This window comes from Etheostoma cragini, chromosome 7 (assembly GCF_013103735.1).
Source record: "Etheostoma cragini isolate CJK2018 chromosome 7, CSU_Ecrag_1.0, whole genome shotgun sequence".
NCBI classification, from domain to species: Eukaryota; Metazoa; Chordata; class Actinopteri; order Perciformes; family Percidae; genus Etheostoma; species Etheostoma cragini.
The window spans coordinates 10,885,409-10,903,913 of record NC_048413.1 but is presented as its reverse complement, the minus strand read 5'-3'; the positions used below and the strand labels follow the sequence as shown (position 1 = coordinate 10,903,913).

At 40.4% G+C, this 18,505-nt stretch overlaps 1 protein-coding gene across 1 annotated transcript in view; it reads left to right on the top strand.

The window, feature by feature from the left end:
* Positions 1–18,505, top strand: part of LOC117948168 (membrane-associated guanylate kinase, WW and PDZ domain-containing protein 1-like) — an 87,258-nt gene that overhangs the window by 35,752 nt on the left and 33,001 nt on the right. Inside the window, exons 3-4 of the mRNA XM_034877682.1 lie at positions 14,939–15,058; positions 17,255–17,443. Of these exons, the coding sequence (XP_034733573.1) occupies positions 14,939–15,058; positions 17,255–17,443 (309 nt within the window). The remainder of the gene's footprint in view (positions 1–14,938; positions 15,059–17,254; positions 17,444–18,505) is intronic.

The following is an 18,505-nucleotide window of genomic DNA, read 5'->3' as shown; positions in this document are numbered from 1 at the left end:
CAAAGGTACAAAATGTAGCATTTAGCACTTTTGTTAATTCACTTCAGAAGTGCCAGTACAGCTACTACTCTTTAACTTGCAGCAGTGATAAAATAAGGGCATGAAGGTAAGTTTGGACCATGTGAATCCTAAGAGAAAGCTGCAGTCCTCTTCCCTCATGGCAGTTCCCGGGTTGTGTGGTCAGGTTGCCTGGGCAGCAGTCCATGTCCATGCAGGTACAGGCCTGCCTTGCCAGGTGGAGGCTTTTCTTTGGTCTGCCACTGGACTTTAAATCTCCCAAGGTCCTTATGAAGTCCGGTTAAAACATAGTAAACAAATCCAACCTGTAACCCAACTCTCCACTCTCTCATTTAAAACCAAAAACGTTGTTCATCATTTTTGCAGTTATTACTTGCCAAGCTGTTAAGAACAGGAGCATCTTTTACACTATATGATACATTGATTTTACAGTACCCTCCTCCCGTCTTCCTCTCCATCTTATCCTTGTCCCGCTGACCTCCACACCCTTCCTTAACCCAACATTCACCCTTGGAGAGCTGCCTAAGGCTGACTGTTTATCGGGACGCACCATGGTTAGGTAATGTAAACCGTCTATATTTATGGCTAAGATAGGAGAAAGGAGAAGGGAAGACAGAGGAGAGAGAGAGAGAGAGAGAGAGAGAGAGAGCACAAGGTAGAGGGAGGGAGGGAGAGTGGGCGGGAGTATGAAGGGGGGCTGCAACCATTGGCCTCAGACAGGAACTGGAGTGTGAATAGCTCACAATGGCTTAGCCTCTAAGCTGGGCTGGACCTCTAATTTGCTCTGCTTGTGGAGCTTTGAAAAAAAACGGCAGCTGCCTACTAGCTGCCTGCCTGAATGAGCTCACAAGCTGGAAGCTAGCACTCGCTCACAGAGAACTGGATGATGCATGGACGGTTTGGTTAGGAGAGGGAGACCACAATTCAGCCTGCTTGGATTTATCTTTTTGAAAATGTCTATGGATTAACAAGGAAATCAGCAACGGCAGTGGCGGTATAGAGGTAAACCTGTGACATTTACTTCTTCTCCTGGGAAAGATGCCCTGGCTTCCGGGATACAGTTGGAGGGGATTTGGGTGGGGAGAATAAACAGATACACAGAGGAGGCAGAAATACAGAGGCAGGTGGATTTTTTGTGACTGTGGGAATCAGTGCTGATGCAGATGTGTGGTGTAGTATTGATAAACTGATTTTTTGTGCCATTTGTCTGTGATGGTGGCGGATGTGTGTGCACATACATGTAAGTCTGCCACATCTTTCCATCTCCCCCTCATTTCTACTTCCCTGGGTCACCCCTCCGTGTGCACTAGCTCCCTGCTCTCAGCTTTACTCTTTAAATGAAAGCTCTGTCCTCAATATTTCATCCCAGTGTTCTCCAATACACAGGCATTTCTTATAGGTAAATAAAAACCTGCCATCTTTTGTACAATCCCTTTTATAAGATTTCCAGCTTCAGTGACGCTTCAGATTGTATTTTCTTGCCCACTATTCATTTTCAGCCCCCCCTTCCTTCTCCCTTATTCTTCTCCCTGGTATTGAAAGGGTAGAGATGGGGAGGGAGCAGGGGGAACAGCAGGAGAATAGAGGCTGGGACTCAGCTGTAAGGAGAGTTGTGGCGCGAGCAGAAAGAATGGCCTGTTGTGTTGGGCAGCAGCAGTTGGGCAGCAGTATTGTGTGTCTGGCCTCTCTCTCTCTCTCTCTGTCCTCCTCCTTTTTAGTGGGTAACTGCATCATCCCTTTATTCAAACAACCCAGCAAGGAACCTGCTTTGCTTATAAAAACCAATAAAATAGGCTCCTTGGTAAGGGCTGGTTTATGTTTGGAATGTTTTGATAGTGAAGCAATACTTTTTAGATACCATACTTTAAGAAATATAAGCTGAAGAACTGAAACGATTAGTCGATTTAATCAATTAGTCAATTGACAGAAATTAGTATTAGAACAATTTTAATAGTCGGTTAATAGTATCAGTCTTTTCAAGCAACCCCCCCCCCCCCCAAACATTACCTAGTTCCAACTCTTTAAGTAGGATGATCTGCAGATTTTGGTCTTCTGTGACTGGAAACTGAACTATTGGTCAGACAGAGTAAGGCATTTGAAGACATAACTTTGGACTTCAGGAAATTGTATTGGCCATTTTCACTATTTTCTCACATTGTTTAGACAAAATGATCACTCGGTCAATTGAGAGCATAATCTGCAGTACAATTGGTAATGTTAATTGTTAATCATTTGCCAAACATTGACGTACACGAATGAGACCCTTTTAGTTGCAATACTGCACATACTTCAAAACACCTTATAGGGACTTGTTTTTTTTATGGTGACTTTTGAAGGGAGTTTGAATGCAGTTTTGCATTTGTGTTTCAGTGTGGGAGGCCAAAAGAGGCATTCTAGCTTTCTGCTGAAGCTTCCTCAACCCCATGGTAGTTAATTAAACTTGCTACAGCATGGCATGCTCTCAGCAGCACCTCGGCCCCTGATAGGATCTGGAGTGGGGCTGCTATTTGTTTAATCATTAATCTGAGGGCCTCCGCTACATTGATTCTCTCTCTGTTCCCCTTCATAAATCATTATGGGCCGGCAATCCCTTTAATGGGGGATGGAAGTGCTGATTGAACACAGCCACGGCACTCGGGATGTAATATTCACCTTGGTCTCTGGGTCAGTTGAACAGAACTGAGGAAACAGGTCCTACCTGTCTATGTCTAAGCCTTTAAGCATGATGATTTAATTAAAATAAGTTTAACCCATGTTCAGACCAAATATGTTGTAATAATGAGTATTAGTTGTATTAGCATCACTAAAAAGATTTGTCCCGCTGACACCTTAATGGATGCAAATGGCCATCTATGCATAGTTTGCGGTTGAGATGCTCCCATCATCTTACCAGTGTATTAAGGGACTACTTGTGTAGATGAGGCCTTAAAGTGCTGCCTCAATCAATGCTGCTCCAGTAATTGGCTTAGAGGCCCAAGAGAGTTCCCTGACTCCCTGTGTGACTGTTGGCTTTTTCTGCCCCTCCCCTGCTCCGTCTGCTCTGAGATACGCATGCAGTTTTTTCTCATGTCACCTCTCAGCCTCTGTTTTCATAACACACACTTCCCCATCAACACCAAGCATGTGTTTGTCCTGGAAACATTCCCCGATTTATGCTTTAGCTGCGGATTCTCGTGTTAGGAATGGGACAGTTAAAAGAATTAGTGGTGAAATTTTGTTTTTTAAGAATTTAAATAAAAACGATTTCTCATTTCCCTCCACAATTTACAGTCCCACCATCAGGCTAATCTCACTCTCGGGTCAGTTGGAAGTTGTTCTGTCTTGTGTGTTCTCCCCCCTGTCACGCTCACACTCTCAACCAGCAGGGGTTAAAAACAGCAGATGTTTGGCTGAACCGGTGTGTGTGTGTGTGTGTCTACTAGTGTCTGTATGTCTGTGTTAGACAATGAGTGGAAGCTCCCCAGACCATCAACAGCAGGAAGGCAATTGAGGGTATCAGATGTCAGGGTGCTGACAGCCCCACTGTCTTTTGTTAACACACAGGATAGTGTTTTTTCACCTGGCTTTGTGCTTGTGTATGTGATTGTGGTTGTGGTGGTGTGTTTGTGTGTGTGTGTGTGTGTGTGAAAGGTTTTGTGTTTGTTTGTGTTTTTACAAAAAAGGCTTTCATGGTATTTATTATGCTGCGTGGACATGATGATGAGCAGTTAGTGTCTCTGATGACAACTGGCGGAGGAGTAACGATCAGAAGAGTTAAACCAGAGGTTATGTGGGTGTGGACGGAGAGTTGTTCAGGTTATCCTGGCCCCAGGTAGACTGGGTAAACCCCGCCCACTCCGCCGGCGATTTGATTTTGCCCAACAGCTCGGTCTGGAAACCTGCACGTTTAATTCTCCTGCTTCAGTTCACAATTTTGCGGGAAGCAATCTCCAACTGGCACATCTACCTGGCGCGCTATTTGCGAGTTTAACACAATGATGATAGAGAAGCGACCAAGCAGCTTCTTGTTTACATTCAACATAGTGGCCACCGAACACCCCCGAAGTGCAGCAACCCGCAATCTGTCTCTTCTACGTCACCCGGATCGTTGGTCTGATTGGTTGAAGGACTATCCAATTGCGTACAGAGTCATTTGAATTATGCCTGTTGGTCACCCCTCTTGTGCAGTGAAAATACAGAGCCCGCTCCCCAGATCAATGCTAAATCTCAAATTTAGCATTGGTTATACCTGGGGCCAGACTAGGCCCCAGGTATAAAGGTGAACCAAACTGACCCAGGGGACAGAACAGGACATCAAGAGAGACACAGAGAGAGGTTTCAGACGTGTAGGGATATACTGTGTCACCATCAGTGTGACAACCTGCACTTCAGTTGCACTTCAAACTAAAATTTTCACTCGTCAGCTTCTGCACAACCTAAGCATTTAAAAAAAACACAAAACACTATGAACACCATTTTATTTTTGACTTTTGAAGGATGCTCAACATTGCACACAATGGCAATCCAGACATTCAAGTGTCTAAATCAGGTTCATTTCAAGGCTAGAAACCATGTCCAGGTTAAGCTTACTGTTTTTCTGTGCAGATTAAAGGCTCAATTGGGGGTGTTGTTATTGCTTCACCAGCCAACTGGTGGTCAACTAACCACTCGGAAAAAAAACATGTCAACAGAGATTAAGAAAGTAGACAAGAGACACTGTTGCTTTTCACCTGATAATCAATACCAATTGTTCCAAATCTATAATTAGTTTACATACATAAGAGTCTGCTGCCATGCCAACGGCTCTGCACTCAGGCACAGCAGTAATTTGAGCTAAATGTTAATATCAGCATCAACATGACAATGCTCAAATGCCGTATAGTGTTTACCATGTTTATCATCTTAGTTTATCATGTTAGAATGCTAACATTTGCAAATTTTCAAATTACCAATAGTTGTTAAGACATTTCCCTCAAAACCACAAATGTCAATCTCATTGTGGCAGGATAGGAATAGTCAGAGGAAGTCATTAAGATACATTGTTAGTGCCAAATCATATTTATTTTTATCTGTTAGACTTCCCACTCATGGACCGTACATAATGTTACATGTGGATATCCCTGGCAGGCTTGAGCCACTTTTAGAAGATACAAACATTCCCTCAGCTACATGAATGAAATATTTAGTTAGCTTTTACAGATAACTTCCCTCTCAGTATAAACTCACACGGATTGCATCAGCCCACTCGATGGGCCAAATGATGTGGAGCAATATATGAGAGAAAATAGGGATTTTTGGCTGCTAAAAGAGTGAAAGTTGAGCCCTGTGCATTGTAAAAGATTCAGTAGCCAGATGGTCTTTGAATCTGCTTTTCTGTGAAGCTAGATGAAATGGCTCTCTAAATGTTTTCCACTAATTCTAGCTCCTTTACAGTACAGAAGCATTCAACAGCAGTTGGGAATGCAAACTCCAGATTCTGTCCGAGTCCATTTGAAAAAGATAAAGGAACTTGAATGTGATTTCTATTAACTGTACATGTTTCAGTGCATAGGGAAGTATTGTTTTACTTAACCCTCGTGTCGTCTTCCCGTCTACCATGAAAAGAAACGTTTTGGTGATTTTTTTTCAGCATTATTATGGCTTTTTTTACCAAATTTGTCACTTTTTCAATGTTTTTGGTGTTTTTTCAAACGTTTTTTGATATTTTTTACGTTGACATTTCAGCGCTTATTTTGACTGCCCATTTTTTGTGAGAAAAAAAATAATTCACTGAAAACGGGTCAATTTGACCCGAGGACAACATGAGGGTTAAATGTGAAAGAACCAAAAAACATCTTCTGTCCCTAAAGCCTCATCTAAAGCAGGTGTCTACATCTTGTCATGACATAACTGATCTTTTCCATAGAAACACAACAGTTTTCTAAATGTAGTTTTCTTATGTAATCCTGAGAGAATGGTGACAAATCTATCAGTCATTGTCTGTGTATCATGATTTGAGTGTCAGGACATTGTTGCCATCATGTAGTTAAAGAAGGCCAGCCTGTAGAAAGGCCATTTTAGTCTTATCAGAACACTTTGCTGTTTTATGTGGTACCTCGCTGAGAGATCTTGCTGTTATACTGCACTTGAAGTCTCTTTGAAAAATGTTAATCTTCTTTTCTTACAAATCTTTAGTATTCTCCAAGAAAATGACAGTTATGTGTGGATGAATAGTCACCTTTTTCAGTTCACCTCGGTCGATGTTAAAATGACTCTTCAAAGTGTCTATCGTGATTCAAATACATAGAGTACCTACTGGAAGGTGATAACATTTCTCCAAGGTCTGTAATTAATGACGGAGGACGGAGCTCGGATGCTCCTAAAGTTGATGATCCGTGTTCAGTAGCAATGAGTGAGTGGCCCAGTAAAAGGAGACAGGATTTGGGTCATAGCAGGCACTCAAACAGGCCACTTTGGGGACACATGTCCCCTGCTCCGGAGCTTTTTATGAACTGCCAGTGAGGACAGAAACTGGCCTACACAAACTGCTATTTATAGTTCATACTCTGAATACACTATATATGTGTTTACACACACCTCTTATTTCCTCTATCTGTGTCTTGGGTTGTGTTTCTGTGTGGTTCTGTCAGCAGAGTACAGTGGAGGGGGGTACAAGGTTTGTACTCAAGATTTGGCTTTAAAATGTGAAAAGAGATATCTCTATGATTATTGCAGTTATTATTTAGTCATTAAAACTAAATAAATGTCTTGCTTGTTTTTCACCAATAGTCCAAAACCCAAAAATGTTCAGTTAATGTTATAAAACAAATTAGATTAGTGGATTATCAGGAAATTAATCTGAAACAATTTTGATCACAGATGAATCAGTTAAGTAAATCTTTTGAAAAAAGGCCAAACATTCCCCGGTTTCAGCTTCTCAATTGTGAGGATTTTTCTTTTTTCTTTTGTTGGTTAATCCTAAATTAAATATCTTGTTTTAGTTTTAGACTGTAGGTCAGACAAAAGAAAAGCAAGCATGTGTCATTGTGGGCTTCGGAGAACTATGACTGTCTGATGTTTCATGTTCATTGATACATTGAAAGAAGAATTTACAATTAAAATAGTCATTAGCTGCAGCCCTAAAACAGATAAAAGGTTGGTTCATGTGGTGTCCATTAACTAATCAGGCAACTACACTGGTATGTTTTGCATTGTGCAGAGAGAACACAGTGTGACTGTGCAGTTACAGAGACATAGAGACAATGGTAATATAGTGACAGAAACGAGGGAGATAAGACGCTTGCCTGGACTCCTTAATCCTTTTAGCAGTGATTGGATCAATACTCACACATACAGTCATGCATGCATGCACACACCCAGCTCATCCTTGTGAGAAAGAGGGCAAGATGCTACTCACTTAAAAACACGATGCTCAGACAAGATGACAGTGGAGGTGTGAGGAGAAGCAGCACAGAGAGTTTGTTGCACAATAAACCAGAGGTGCGGTGTGTGTTTTTGTTTGGCTTCTCGTGGCGTGATTGTTGTTTGTCAGACGGCGAGAGGTGAGAATGGGGGACGAAATGCGAGCTGTTGCGTTGTGCGAGGGATTTCACGTGCCCATTAGGTGATTGTTTTTCCTGAACTGCCCTTGTCCTCTTCCACGGACAGTACTCCATCTCCATCTTTCTTCTTTCTGCCGTTCCACCATTTGGCAGATGCCCCCCTGTCACAACAGCCCTGTACTGCCTCCATTCTTCTCCCAGTAGGGATGGACTGGAGCTGCTGATTGACATGTTGTTAGGAGAGAGATTATTACTGATTGGATGTTGTTTGTTTGGTTTCTAAAATCTCCAAAGTAGCAGGGAGAGCTCACCACACCTAAAAACCCACTGCTGTGTCCAGCCACTAAAGCCTATGAATATTTTCCAAAGCAGGAATACAGAAATAGAAATAAATTAAACTTTCTTGTGGTGAGAAATGAAGACGAAAGTAGAGGAGGATTTAATGGCGAGGTAAAGGACATAATGATTATAATATATGCGGAGCACACAGTGAGAATTATATTTATTCATTACATAATAAAAAAATAAATGCGTGGGATTTTATTTTATTTTGAAAGCCAAATTATGGATGCAGTCCAGCTGACTGACTTGCAACATTGCCTGCAACAACAGCCTAATACAGCCAGAGAGATTAATGGATTGTAACCTTGGTATTACCAGTGCAGCTAAATCACTGACGGTAGACATATTTCGATGGTCTCACATTATACTGTATATCAATATATATATATATATATATATATATATATATATATATATACTGTAGTACTGCCATATGAAACGGCAATCAAATATGCAAAGAGCAGTTCAGCAGATTGTGTTCAAAATATTTCTAGGTAAATTGCAGTAGTATTGTTATCTGTAAAAATCATCTTTTTTAGCTAATTGGGATGGCAATGTTGATCAGTCTGTCCCTCCACAACTTTAAACCATCCTGAAATATCTCAACAACTATTTGATGAATTGCCATGCAATTTGGTATGTACATTCATTTACCCCTAGGGATCAATTCCAATGTGTCCATCACATAGTGCACAATTGCAAAACCAATGGCATTACATTATCCCCAGCTGTAGTCAATTTCATTCATCTACTTCTCCTGAGGCCCATTAGTTTTGAACTTCACACCTTGGGAACAGCACACAATGTCTGAACTTTGTTCTTTCTCTAGTATTCTTTTAACTGCTGTTGTGTTGAAATTTGCATTTTTTTACTTTTCTACTCGTTTCAAAGTAAAAAACACTCTTGAATAAGTCATCTATTGTGATCATGTTTTAGTCGCTCTGTTGAAATACAACTGATGAATGTCCCATCTGGTTCTGCCTGACAGCTTTCACTGTTGTTGTTTATATTGTCCACTATTAGGTCCTGCAGTTGCCTCATCAATGTTTAAACCAGGACTTAAATGATCAATCAGTAAATTGAGTCTTTTTCTTACAGTCCTCTTACCATTTTTATTTGTTGTAGTTTTACATGGAGTTACTGTATGTTGCCAAGTAATAGTCCCACATGTAACGTCCTTTAAAACATAAAACACTTTCTTTAGATTAAACTGATGAGATTCAACACGTTAGTTAATGAGCTTCAGAAGTGCTGGAATGGGAAATTTCTTCTGTTTGGGGAGAAACAAGCCATTTCCCCTTGCTTCTAGTCTTTATGCTAAACTAAGCTAAGAGGCTACTGGTTTTAGCTTCTTATTTACAGAGATGAGACTAGCACAATCGTCTCATCCAACTTCAAACAAGTTAACAAGTAGTGAACAAGTATTACTGTCAGTTAATGACGTGACAGCTAAACAGAGGAGTTGAGTACCTCACATATTATCTGAGGCGGTAAAACTCCTTTCATCAAGTTTTACCTAATGTAGTTCTGGTGTTTTGGTGGATTTGAGAGAAACCAGCAGTGAACACAAAGCTTTAGCCTGGGCCGGATTAGTAGGCTATGTTTGGGTTACCAAGGAAGGAGCTCTTGTGAAGACTCCCTATCTGTAACAAGCTATCATAAAAACAGTTGAGCCTGTTATATAAAAAAGGTACCTCCCTATGTGTTATTTTTAGTGTTATTTATGTATGACATGATCATGGACTGTTAGTTATTTACATGAACCGCATTTCTGTAATTTATCACAAATTGAAATTACAGCACAAACGCATTCAAATGGCTAGAAAACATGCAGAATCAATACCTTGTAACACCAAAAACACTCTTTCTCTCTCACACGCATACACACACACATACACACACACACACACACACACACACACACACACACACACACACACAAGCTTGCACCATCTCTTACAGCCGCTGCATTTTTTTATGAAAGTCTCAAACCTACAAAAAATATGTTCAGAAAGTTGCAGCATATGTTCAGTTGGGTACACTTTAGCCAATGTTAGTGCTGAATGAAAATTCCTTCAGTAAAATCGAATATTTCTTTAGTGAATAATCATAACCACTGACCATTAAACTTAAAATCCGGTCATGTCAAATTTGATTTTCTTAAAGCAAAACAAAGTAGACCGCAGAACATGGAGATCTTACAGTAATTTTACCACAGTTCAAAGAAATATTAATCAAAACATCTTTCAGTTCTGATTAATTATAATAATAATTTTTTAGCAATGTACAATGGCTTTATAAATCTTGTAATGTTTTTTCCCCCTGGAATGTGTCTGTACTGGGAAAACCAAACATTAAAAAATACAGGGAGTGGAATCAAATAACGTAATCCAATGCAATAGCCCTGCAATAAATGAAGTTTATATTTATTTATTTTTGTGACAGAGAAATGTTGCTTTAGCGCTTTGGTTATTTTTTAGTGGTAGTTTGTGTTGTTGTGTTGAACTGCATGTATTTTAGAGGGGTTATTGTGCCAACCCTCTGTGCCTTTATAAAGGCTTTACGGCTGTTTTTCCTCCCAGTACAGCAAAGTTCAAATCAAAAAATCAAAATGAACTCATGTATTTTTGTATGCTCTCTGGATGAATAATTGCCCAACTTTTCTCAGAAAAAAGATTACTCTCTGCTTGGTTTGGTGGTATTTCAAACTAAAGACATTTTCAAATGTGCTTGTATTTAATTTTTCCATTCATGCATGCACTGACTGAAAGAATAGAGCCCATTCATGACTGTCAGTGGAAGTTAGTTCATAAGAGCCAGGGGTCAGGACTGAATATGGCTCAGTCATTGTTTCTCCAGCCAGACAAAATAGAGACTTTCCACAGTGATAGTTCGGAGACGAGCCTAACCTCGCCTGTTGCTGTCATTTACTGAGAGCATTCAGTCTCTCTCTCTCTCTTCTCTTGTGAGTCCAGCTGAAGACAAGCTGCAGGGTATCGAACAGGAATTATCTCCCAAACTTAAGAGTCTCCATAGTTTATGATTCTGTCTTTTCTAAAAAGATGTGATTGTTTCTTTAGCAACAATGCATTTCATCATCAAATTGGCTTGAGCTGTCAATGCTGATGGAAAAGACATTTTATCATTATATGTATGTTTATCATCTCTGTTATAGAAGATTTTTGGGGGGCAATATAACAATATATGTACCATGACACAACGTAGATTTGTCTACTGTCAGAGATTTGCTGTATGGTTTATAGCATAATAGCCATCCCATTAATATCTGGTTGTATCAGGCAGTTGTTGACACCGCTGCAATCAGTGATTACTTTACAACAAAACTGGATGGTTAGGGCTGCAACTAACAATTATTTATTTTGTAATATACATTTATAAATTGTTATAAATTTCCATCAAACTTTCCAAAACCCATGGTGTCATAATCACATGTCTGGATTTGTCTTACAATCTAACCTAAAATCGAAACATATTCAGTTTACAATGATATAAAATAGAAGTAAAAGAAGAGGGGAGAAAAGGCGCGCAAATGGTTGGCTTTTTTGCTTGTAGAGTTATTTAAAGGTCCCATGACATGGTGCTCTCTGGATGCTTTTATATAGACCTTAGTGGTCCCCTAATACTGTATCGGAAGTCTCTTTCCCAAAAGGAAAGGTGGAGCCTGGGGGTATAACCATGAGCAACTGCCACTTTGCTCGTTTGAAAGCCATGATGTCTCTCTCTCATGGGTGGGCCAAATTCTCTGGGCGCGCACAGCAGAGAAAGGGGAGGTAACCTTGACCCTTATGACCTCATAAGGAGCAAGATTCCAGATTGGCCCATCTGAGATTTAATTTTCACAAAGGTAAAGCAGGATTCCCTGGGCTCGGTTTACACCTATCACCATGTCTACCCACTGTGGGACCATAGGCAGACTGGGGGAACTCATATTAATGTTAACATTAGTGTTAAAAAAAGGTTTTCATGCCATGTGACCTTTAAACAATCATGAAAATAGTCTTTGCCAATTGATTAATCAAGGTTTCAGCTCTAATGAATTTTGCATCAATGTGGTGCAGCATGTGGATCTGTAAGCTACTTACACTTGCAGGATTTGTGATAAACAGACATTTCTGTCTGTTTGCTAATTTTAGCATTTTTTCCATTAACCATTTTAACAAGTATTCATTATTGATTCATCTCCAGATTTCTTTCTTATTAATCTTCATATCTTAATATTAATGCTGCCACTTCTGGTTTTGTTTGGGAGTAGGTATAAAACATTCAAGAGTCCACACATGAATTGTGTGTTTCTTTCTACCCCAGAATATTGGTATACTGCTGTATCATGATAATCATGACAGTTGTCTTCTCTTGTTTGAGTTTGTTGCACTCAATAGTTTTCCAGTAAGGATGTGAGATTCTGTTAGTGGTTCCCACTTTGCCATTGGGACATACAGAACTGCATCCTTGGGCATCCATGACTGGGCTGTGACATCATAAATTACATCACATTGTGGCGCCAGATGATTAATTGCTCCCACGCAACAAGAGTGATGTCCTACTGAACTGAAAATACTGCATTTAAATTTCAACACGAGGTCAACCTAGAAGCACATGCCGTTTCATTCTCCAATCAATAAACTCAGCAAATTTGATGCAGTACCACTCAAGTCATCATAAGTGTTAAAGAAATCAGATCAATTGTTTTATGCCAAACAAAATGATGCAACACATAACAGAAGTTTAAAGAGGCAGTGTTCAGCGTTCAATATTCTGTAATACAGGCACATATCAGAATTACTCATCCTATCAGATACATCCACTGTGGGGAATAGCCTGGAATAACAGCTCAATTCCCTGACAGCATCATTAGAGCACACAGAGCCTCAGAAACATCTCGCACCATGGGACCACCTCATCCTATGACTCAAATTCTCTGACAATTTCACTTTCATCTCATCCTGATCCACTGAGGCATTTACAAAGCAGCACTTTGCTTGTGTGCGGCTGCTCACAAGCAAAGTGTCAGTTTTTGTTTTGTTGCTCACATTGTGAGCACTACGTCTTGTCAACTAAATTGCCTCTTCCTTTATCAATTCACCTCGAGAGTCATTTTCAAAATGGAAGGAAGAGAAAAGCGATAAAAAGAGAATTAGTGTCTGCCTTTGCAGTGCGGGTGCAGAGTTGCTTATTGTTATCAGGTGTTTGCAGGCTGGATGTACCCTGAGGGATGCAGAGTGTGAGCTTGCATATTGGAGAGGCTCAGGTAAACACTTGGAACAAGAAAGGGTCTTGTCTTAAACATGAGCTTTTCTCATCTAGAATATAACATAGTAATGATGCTAGAGTGGTTGAAGAGCAATAAACCGTAATTTCTACTTTCATGGCATAGTTTTAGTGATAATAATGTACGGCCACCACTTTGGTTCAGACTGAAATATGTCCACTATTGAATGGATTGCCATGGAATCTGGTGAACGTATCCATGGTGCGCTAAAGATGAACCTGGGTGACATTAGTGATCCCTGACTTTTACATGAGTGCCACCAAAAGGTACTTATCCTGTGACGTATCTCAACATCTACTTGATGGATTGCCGTAAAATGGTGTAGTACACAGAGCATAAATCCTAATACCGTTGTTGATTCTCTTTTAATCTAGCGTTACCAATAGTTTTTAGTGACTTTCACTGAAACTGAGGAATTGTAATGACTTTGTTGGCTCTCTGACTGTTTCTGTATAGCGCCATCATCAGGTCAAACAATTCATTTGTCCATTGCTTTGACTAATGACCAAATACTTGCCAAACTTATGACATTCTCCTCATCTTCAGATGTTGTCTGTGTGCTATGATGTGTTAGCATTAAGCAGAAGTACAACCTCACAGATGAGCTAGCATAATTTCCCATTTTGTGGGATCAATAAATATCTATCTAGCTATCTGTCTATCTATCTATCTATTACGGTGGAATCTTATTCTTGTTATAAGGTTTCCAGAAGCATTGAATTCGGCCCACAGTGCTTCTCTGCTGCATATTACAGTGGAGTGTATCTCGCTTTAGAGGGGTGTGAGATGTACCCGTGTGTTTGTCTATATGTATACACTCCTGTACTGACCACAGATGGGTTACAACTTCCATCCACCATCTGGCCTGTCATCTCATCTCCTTTTTGTAAAGACAGAGACACAATAGCCCTATCTCTATTGTCTGTTTTCAGTTTCCTCCTACAAAGTGAAGGCACTGCAGACAACTAATCGTAACTCCAGTGGGGGATCAGGCTCAGGGTATTAAGACCAGCAAGGAACATGTTTTTAATGTTGGTTTACCTTTTTACCTGAATTTGAAACCAAAGAGGTGATTGAGGACCTCTAATGTGATATTCTTTCCAAATTATTTCACTGCCTGATGTTTTCTCTGGTGTCATGAAGGAATACATCCTGGTTTATATTGCCTCAGACTGAAGAGCTCCTATTCTACTACACTGAAATCTAACACCTAAGAATGCATGAAGTGTAGCTGTTCAGCATTGCAGTCATAACAAGGACAATGCAGCTTTAACAATCAATAACATCTTAAGGAAAGTGACTATAATACTATTATGTTGGTGCATTTTCAAAATCTCAGACTCACCATGAAGCAATTGATGGATTGTTAACAGAGTCAGGACTATTCCTTAAGGTGACCTTTATTTTTATCTCCTGACTTAGCAGGCAGCGGTTTCCCATGAGGAAGAGAGATGCAGATCCTCTGTGTTAATTTCCTGACGTAATATTTGCCGCCACTCACCGGTCTTTCAATCACACCCTCTTGATTTTAGAACTCTCTCATTTAGTGCTTCCCAGTGGCGGTCATCATCTCAAAAATGCTGAATGAATGTTGGAACTGTGTTTTAACACTAATGTTAGGCTTATTGAAGTAAACTGAACATGTTGTGCCAGAAGGAAAAATCATATTTCACCTCCAGTCAATTGTAAGCAACGTAGCTTGAATTAATTTAATTTTAATGGGTTATTGACAGTCATCTAAACTTTGCTTTTTTCTTCCTGTCCTTAGGTACGACCCGCCCCCCTCGAGACGGAGAGGTCCCAGGGGTGGATTACAACTTCCTGTCTGTGGAGGACTTCTTAGAACTTGAGGATAGTGGCACACTACTGGAAATAGGAACATATGAAGGTGAAGAAGATGATCATAACTGACAATGCAGTTCATGATAGCATGCAGGTGTCCTGATTCTCCACAGATACAATGAGCATAGCAACATTTATTGTTTTCTACATGCAGGCTGGCTGTAAGGCTATGCACTCAGTTGATTCCGATTAGAATGTGCATGGGGGGGGGTTGATACATCCAGGAGACAGCAGGACAGCAGTCCACATCTGCCCCTCTAACTCTGATTAGGACAGTAGTGTGTAGCGATAAGTCTCGTACCAACACAAACCTTTGTGTCTAAACGTGTGTGTTGGTTGGTGGATGTATTTTTTCAGTGTGTATTTGTGTGTTATGCTGGGCTAAGCCAAATTGTGTGTGTGTGTGTGTGTGTGTTTGTGTTTGTGTTTGTGTTTGTGTGTGTGTGTGTGTGTGTGTGTGTGTGTGTGTGTGTGTGTGTGTGTGTGTGTGTGTGTGTGTGTGTGAGACATTAATCTGCTTGGCACTGGTTCTGTTTTGTGTTGGCACGTTCCTCCCTTTTGTGCAGACAATGTAAAATAACTGTCTACATAGATATAATTACATAGAAACCTCTTTGACTATCCATACCGTCTTGTAATTTCCGTCAATGTTTTGTTATGTGTTTTTGGTGGATCAACCAGTAACCAGTAGAGAGTTGACAGGAAATGAGGGGAGATGTATCCAAACTGTTAAAGGAAATGTTTGGCCTTTAGAAAAAAATGTTGCTTTCTTGGTGAGTGAGCCGGGAAGATTAATACTACTTTCATTTATGTACTGTAAATATAAAACTACAGCCAGAAGGCGGTTAGCATAGAATAAAAACACTGGAAACAGTGGGTTACTGCTAGCCTGGCTTGTTCTGAAGATAACATAATCTGCAGACCAGCATCTCTAAAGCTCATTAATTAACATCTCGTTTGACATCTCGTAGCTTTCTCGCCCTGTTTACAATCTTAATACTAAACTAAGCTAATCGCCTGCTGCCTTAAATTAAGGGACAGACATGAAAGTAGTATTGGTGTAGCATGTATTTTCCAGGCAACATGCAGAGAATCCAGAACGTTTCTGCCCCCAACCAAGAAATGGCCACATGTAACCCCCTGTAAAACAGCAAATTGTTGTTTTTACACTTTGGGTTTGTACAGATTAAAGTGAGACATACCGTTTGAGCTGGGAAATATATCAATGTTAAATCGATATTGTGAAATAGGACTAGATATTGTCTTAGATTTTGGATATTGTAATATGGCATAAGTGGTGTCATTTCCTGGTTTAAAAGTTGCATTCCAGTAAAGTTATGTCATTTTCCGAACTTACCTTACTGTTCTATTATTTGCCTTTACCCACTTAGTCTTTCTATCCACATTACTGATGCTTAATTATCAAAAATCTCACTGTGTAAATATTTTGTGAAAGCACCAATAATCAACACTACAATGTCGTTGCAGTATCAATGTTGAGCTTTTTGGTCACAAATGTTGTGATATTTGATTTTCTCCATATTGCCCAGCCCTACATACCGTTTTAGAGAACTATAGAGGAGCTGGTGGCTGGATTTTGTTACCTACTGAGAAAGCTAGGTTAGCTGTTTTTCAGTCTTTATGCTTAACTATGCTAACTGATTGCTGGCTAATCTAACTCTCCTACAAAGCGAATAGCCTATTAGTGTATTTCCCAAAATGTAGAACTAGTCCTTTAATGTTGCCCTTACATGGTATGCATTGGATCCCTTGGATCCCTTGATTACCAGGGTGTCTCTATCTCTTATATTTATAAAGAATATATGGATACAGGATTTGTACCATACCAGGAAAGTAAAAACCTTGATGAATTCTTAATGTTCAACACTGACAGTTTCAGTCAGAAGAAGCTGCTAAGACAAGCTGGCTGTTGAGAGCGGGTCCATTGTTTTTGCATAGAATGCTTTCAGTGTCCAGACAATACAGCTCTGCAGCCTCAGACACAAACTAGAAGTGTTCTGCTTTTCCACAAGCTGCGTATTTTGACGATTTGTGATCAGATTTGTGATCAAGCTTCATGTCTTCTCTTCTCATTGTATGATTGGGAGGTTTCATAGATCCTCTCCCTGCTACCTCTCTGTCCCTTGCTCTGCCTGTTTTTATCCCAGGCTTACTCTCTCTCTGTCTCGGTTTCTCCTTCTGTGTCTCTCTCAAGCATGCTAATGTCCTTCTTGTTGCCTAGGTAACTATTATGGGACCCCCAAGCCGCCAAGGCAGCCCATCGGTGGTACAGTGATTCTCAGTGATGCAGGCTCCCAACAGTCCACCCCAAAGCGCACCAAGTCCTACAATGACATGCAAAACGCCCGAGTAGTGCCTGCTGACGATGACGATGACGACCAGGCCACGGAAATGAACAACAGTTTTACAGGTGAGGGCGTCGCTGCACTTCTCCAGCCTCCTCAAAGTTTCTTTTGTAGCTCTCATTGTCTGTGCATGTGTAGTATTCTCCATCTGTGATGTGTTGAGTGCATGTCTGTTAAGGAGTGTCTGTGTATGAATGTGTGTGCCCTGAGGTTAGGAATACAGGACGAGAGAGATAATGTGTGTATGTTTAGAATCCTCTACCCTGGTGTACGGTGCTGGGTGTCTGGCGGTTACATCATGTCTTTGTGATGCTGATTCCTTTTTCTGTGAGCTTCCAAACACTGCCATCTGCCTGTGAGGAGGGGTGGGGGAAGATGTAGATTACAGGCTACACTCATTTTCTCTCACTGCTACAAGGCTTTAATCTTTTCTAGCGGTATCCTATCGCATTTTTTAATTTTTCTGCTTTTCCTCATTAAATACCTTCTACCATGTTCATCAATGTAAATATTTCTGCCTCAGGTGATAGCAGTATTTTCATACCAGATTTTTCTTAGCACATCTTAGCAGAATTTGTATCTACATGTAAATCAATTCCATAGTATTCTATGTATAAAAAACAAAACAGGTGAGACAAGAGTTTTATGTCACAGCTTCAGTGGCTTCAGTTTGAGTGCAAGGGATGGTTTCTTTTTCTTTCTTGATGCTGTGAATCTATGGCGGCTCTGTGTCCCCCTGCCAGGCTGCCAGTGCTGAATTAGCATTGGATCAAATCCTGAAAAGCCCGTGGAAGTGGTGGACGTTGGGCTAGAACTGGGGAGTAATGGGGGTTGGGACAGCTAGCTTTAGGAGAAAAAGGCTTATGGGTGGAGGGGTAAGGCAGGGTGGGGGTCAAAAAGAATTTGGGAGAGACTGTTGCTGAAAGAATTAGCATATTTCTGGGGCCTTTTCAGTACACTAGAAATGGGCGGAAGCCAAATTTAAGATAGGGGGAAGGGGACGTGCTGGGAGTTGGGTTAGGGTGAAGTTGATAATGTGCAAAAGAGTATCCAGAGTGAACATATGTGCTTATTTCATCTGTTCTTTTCTTGCATGCACAATACATGAACTGTTTTTTTTTTTTTTT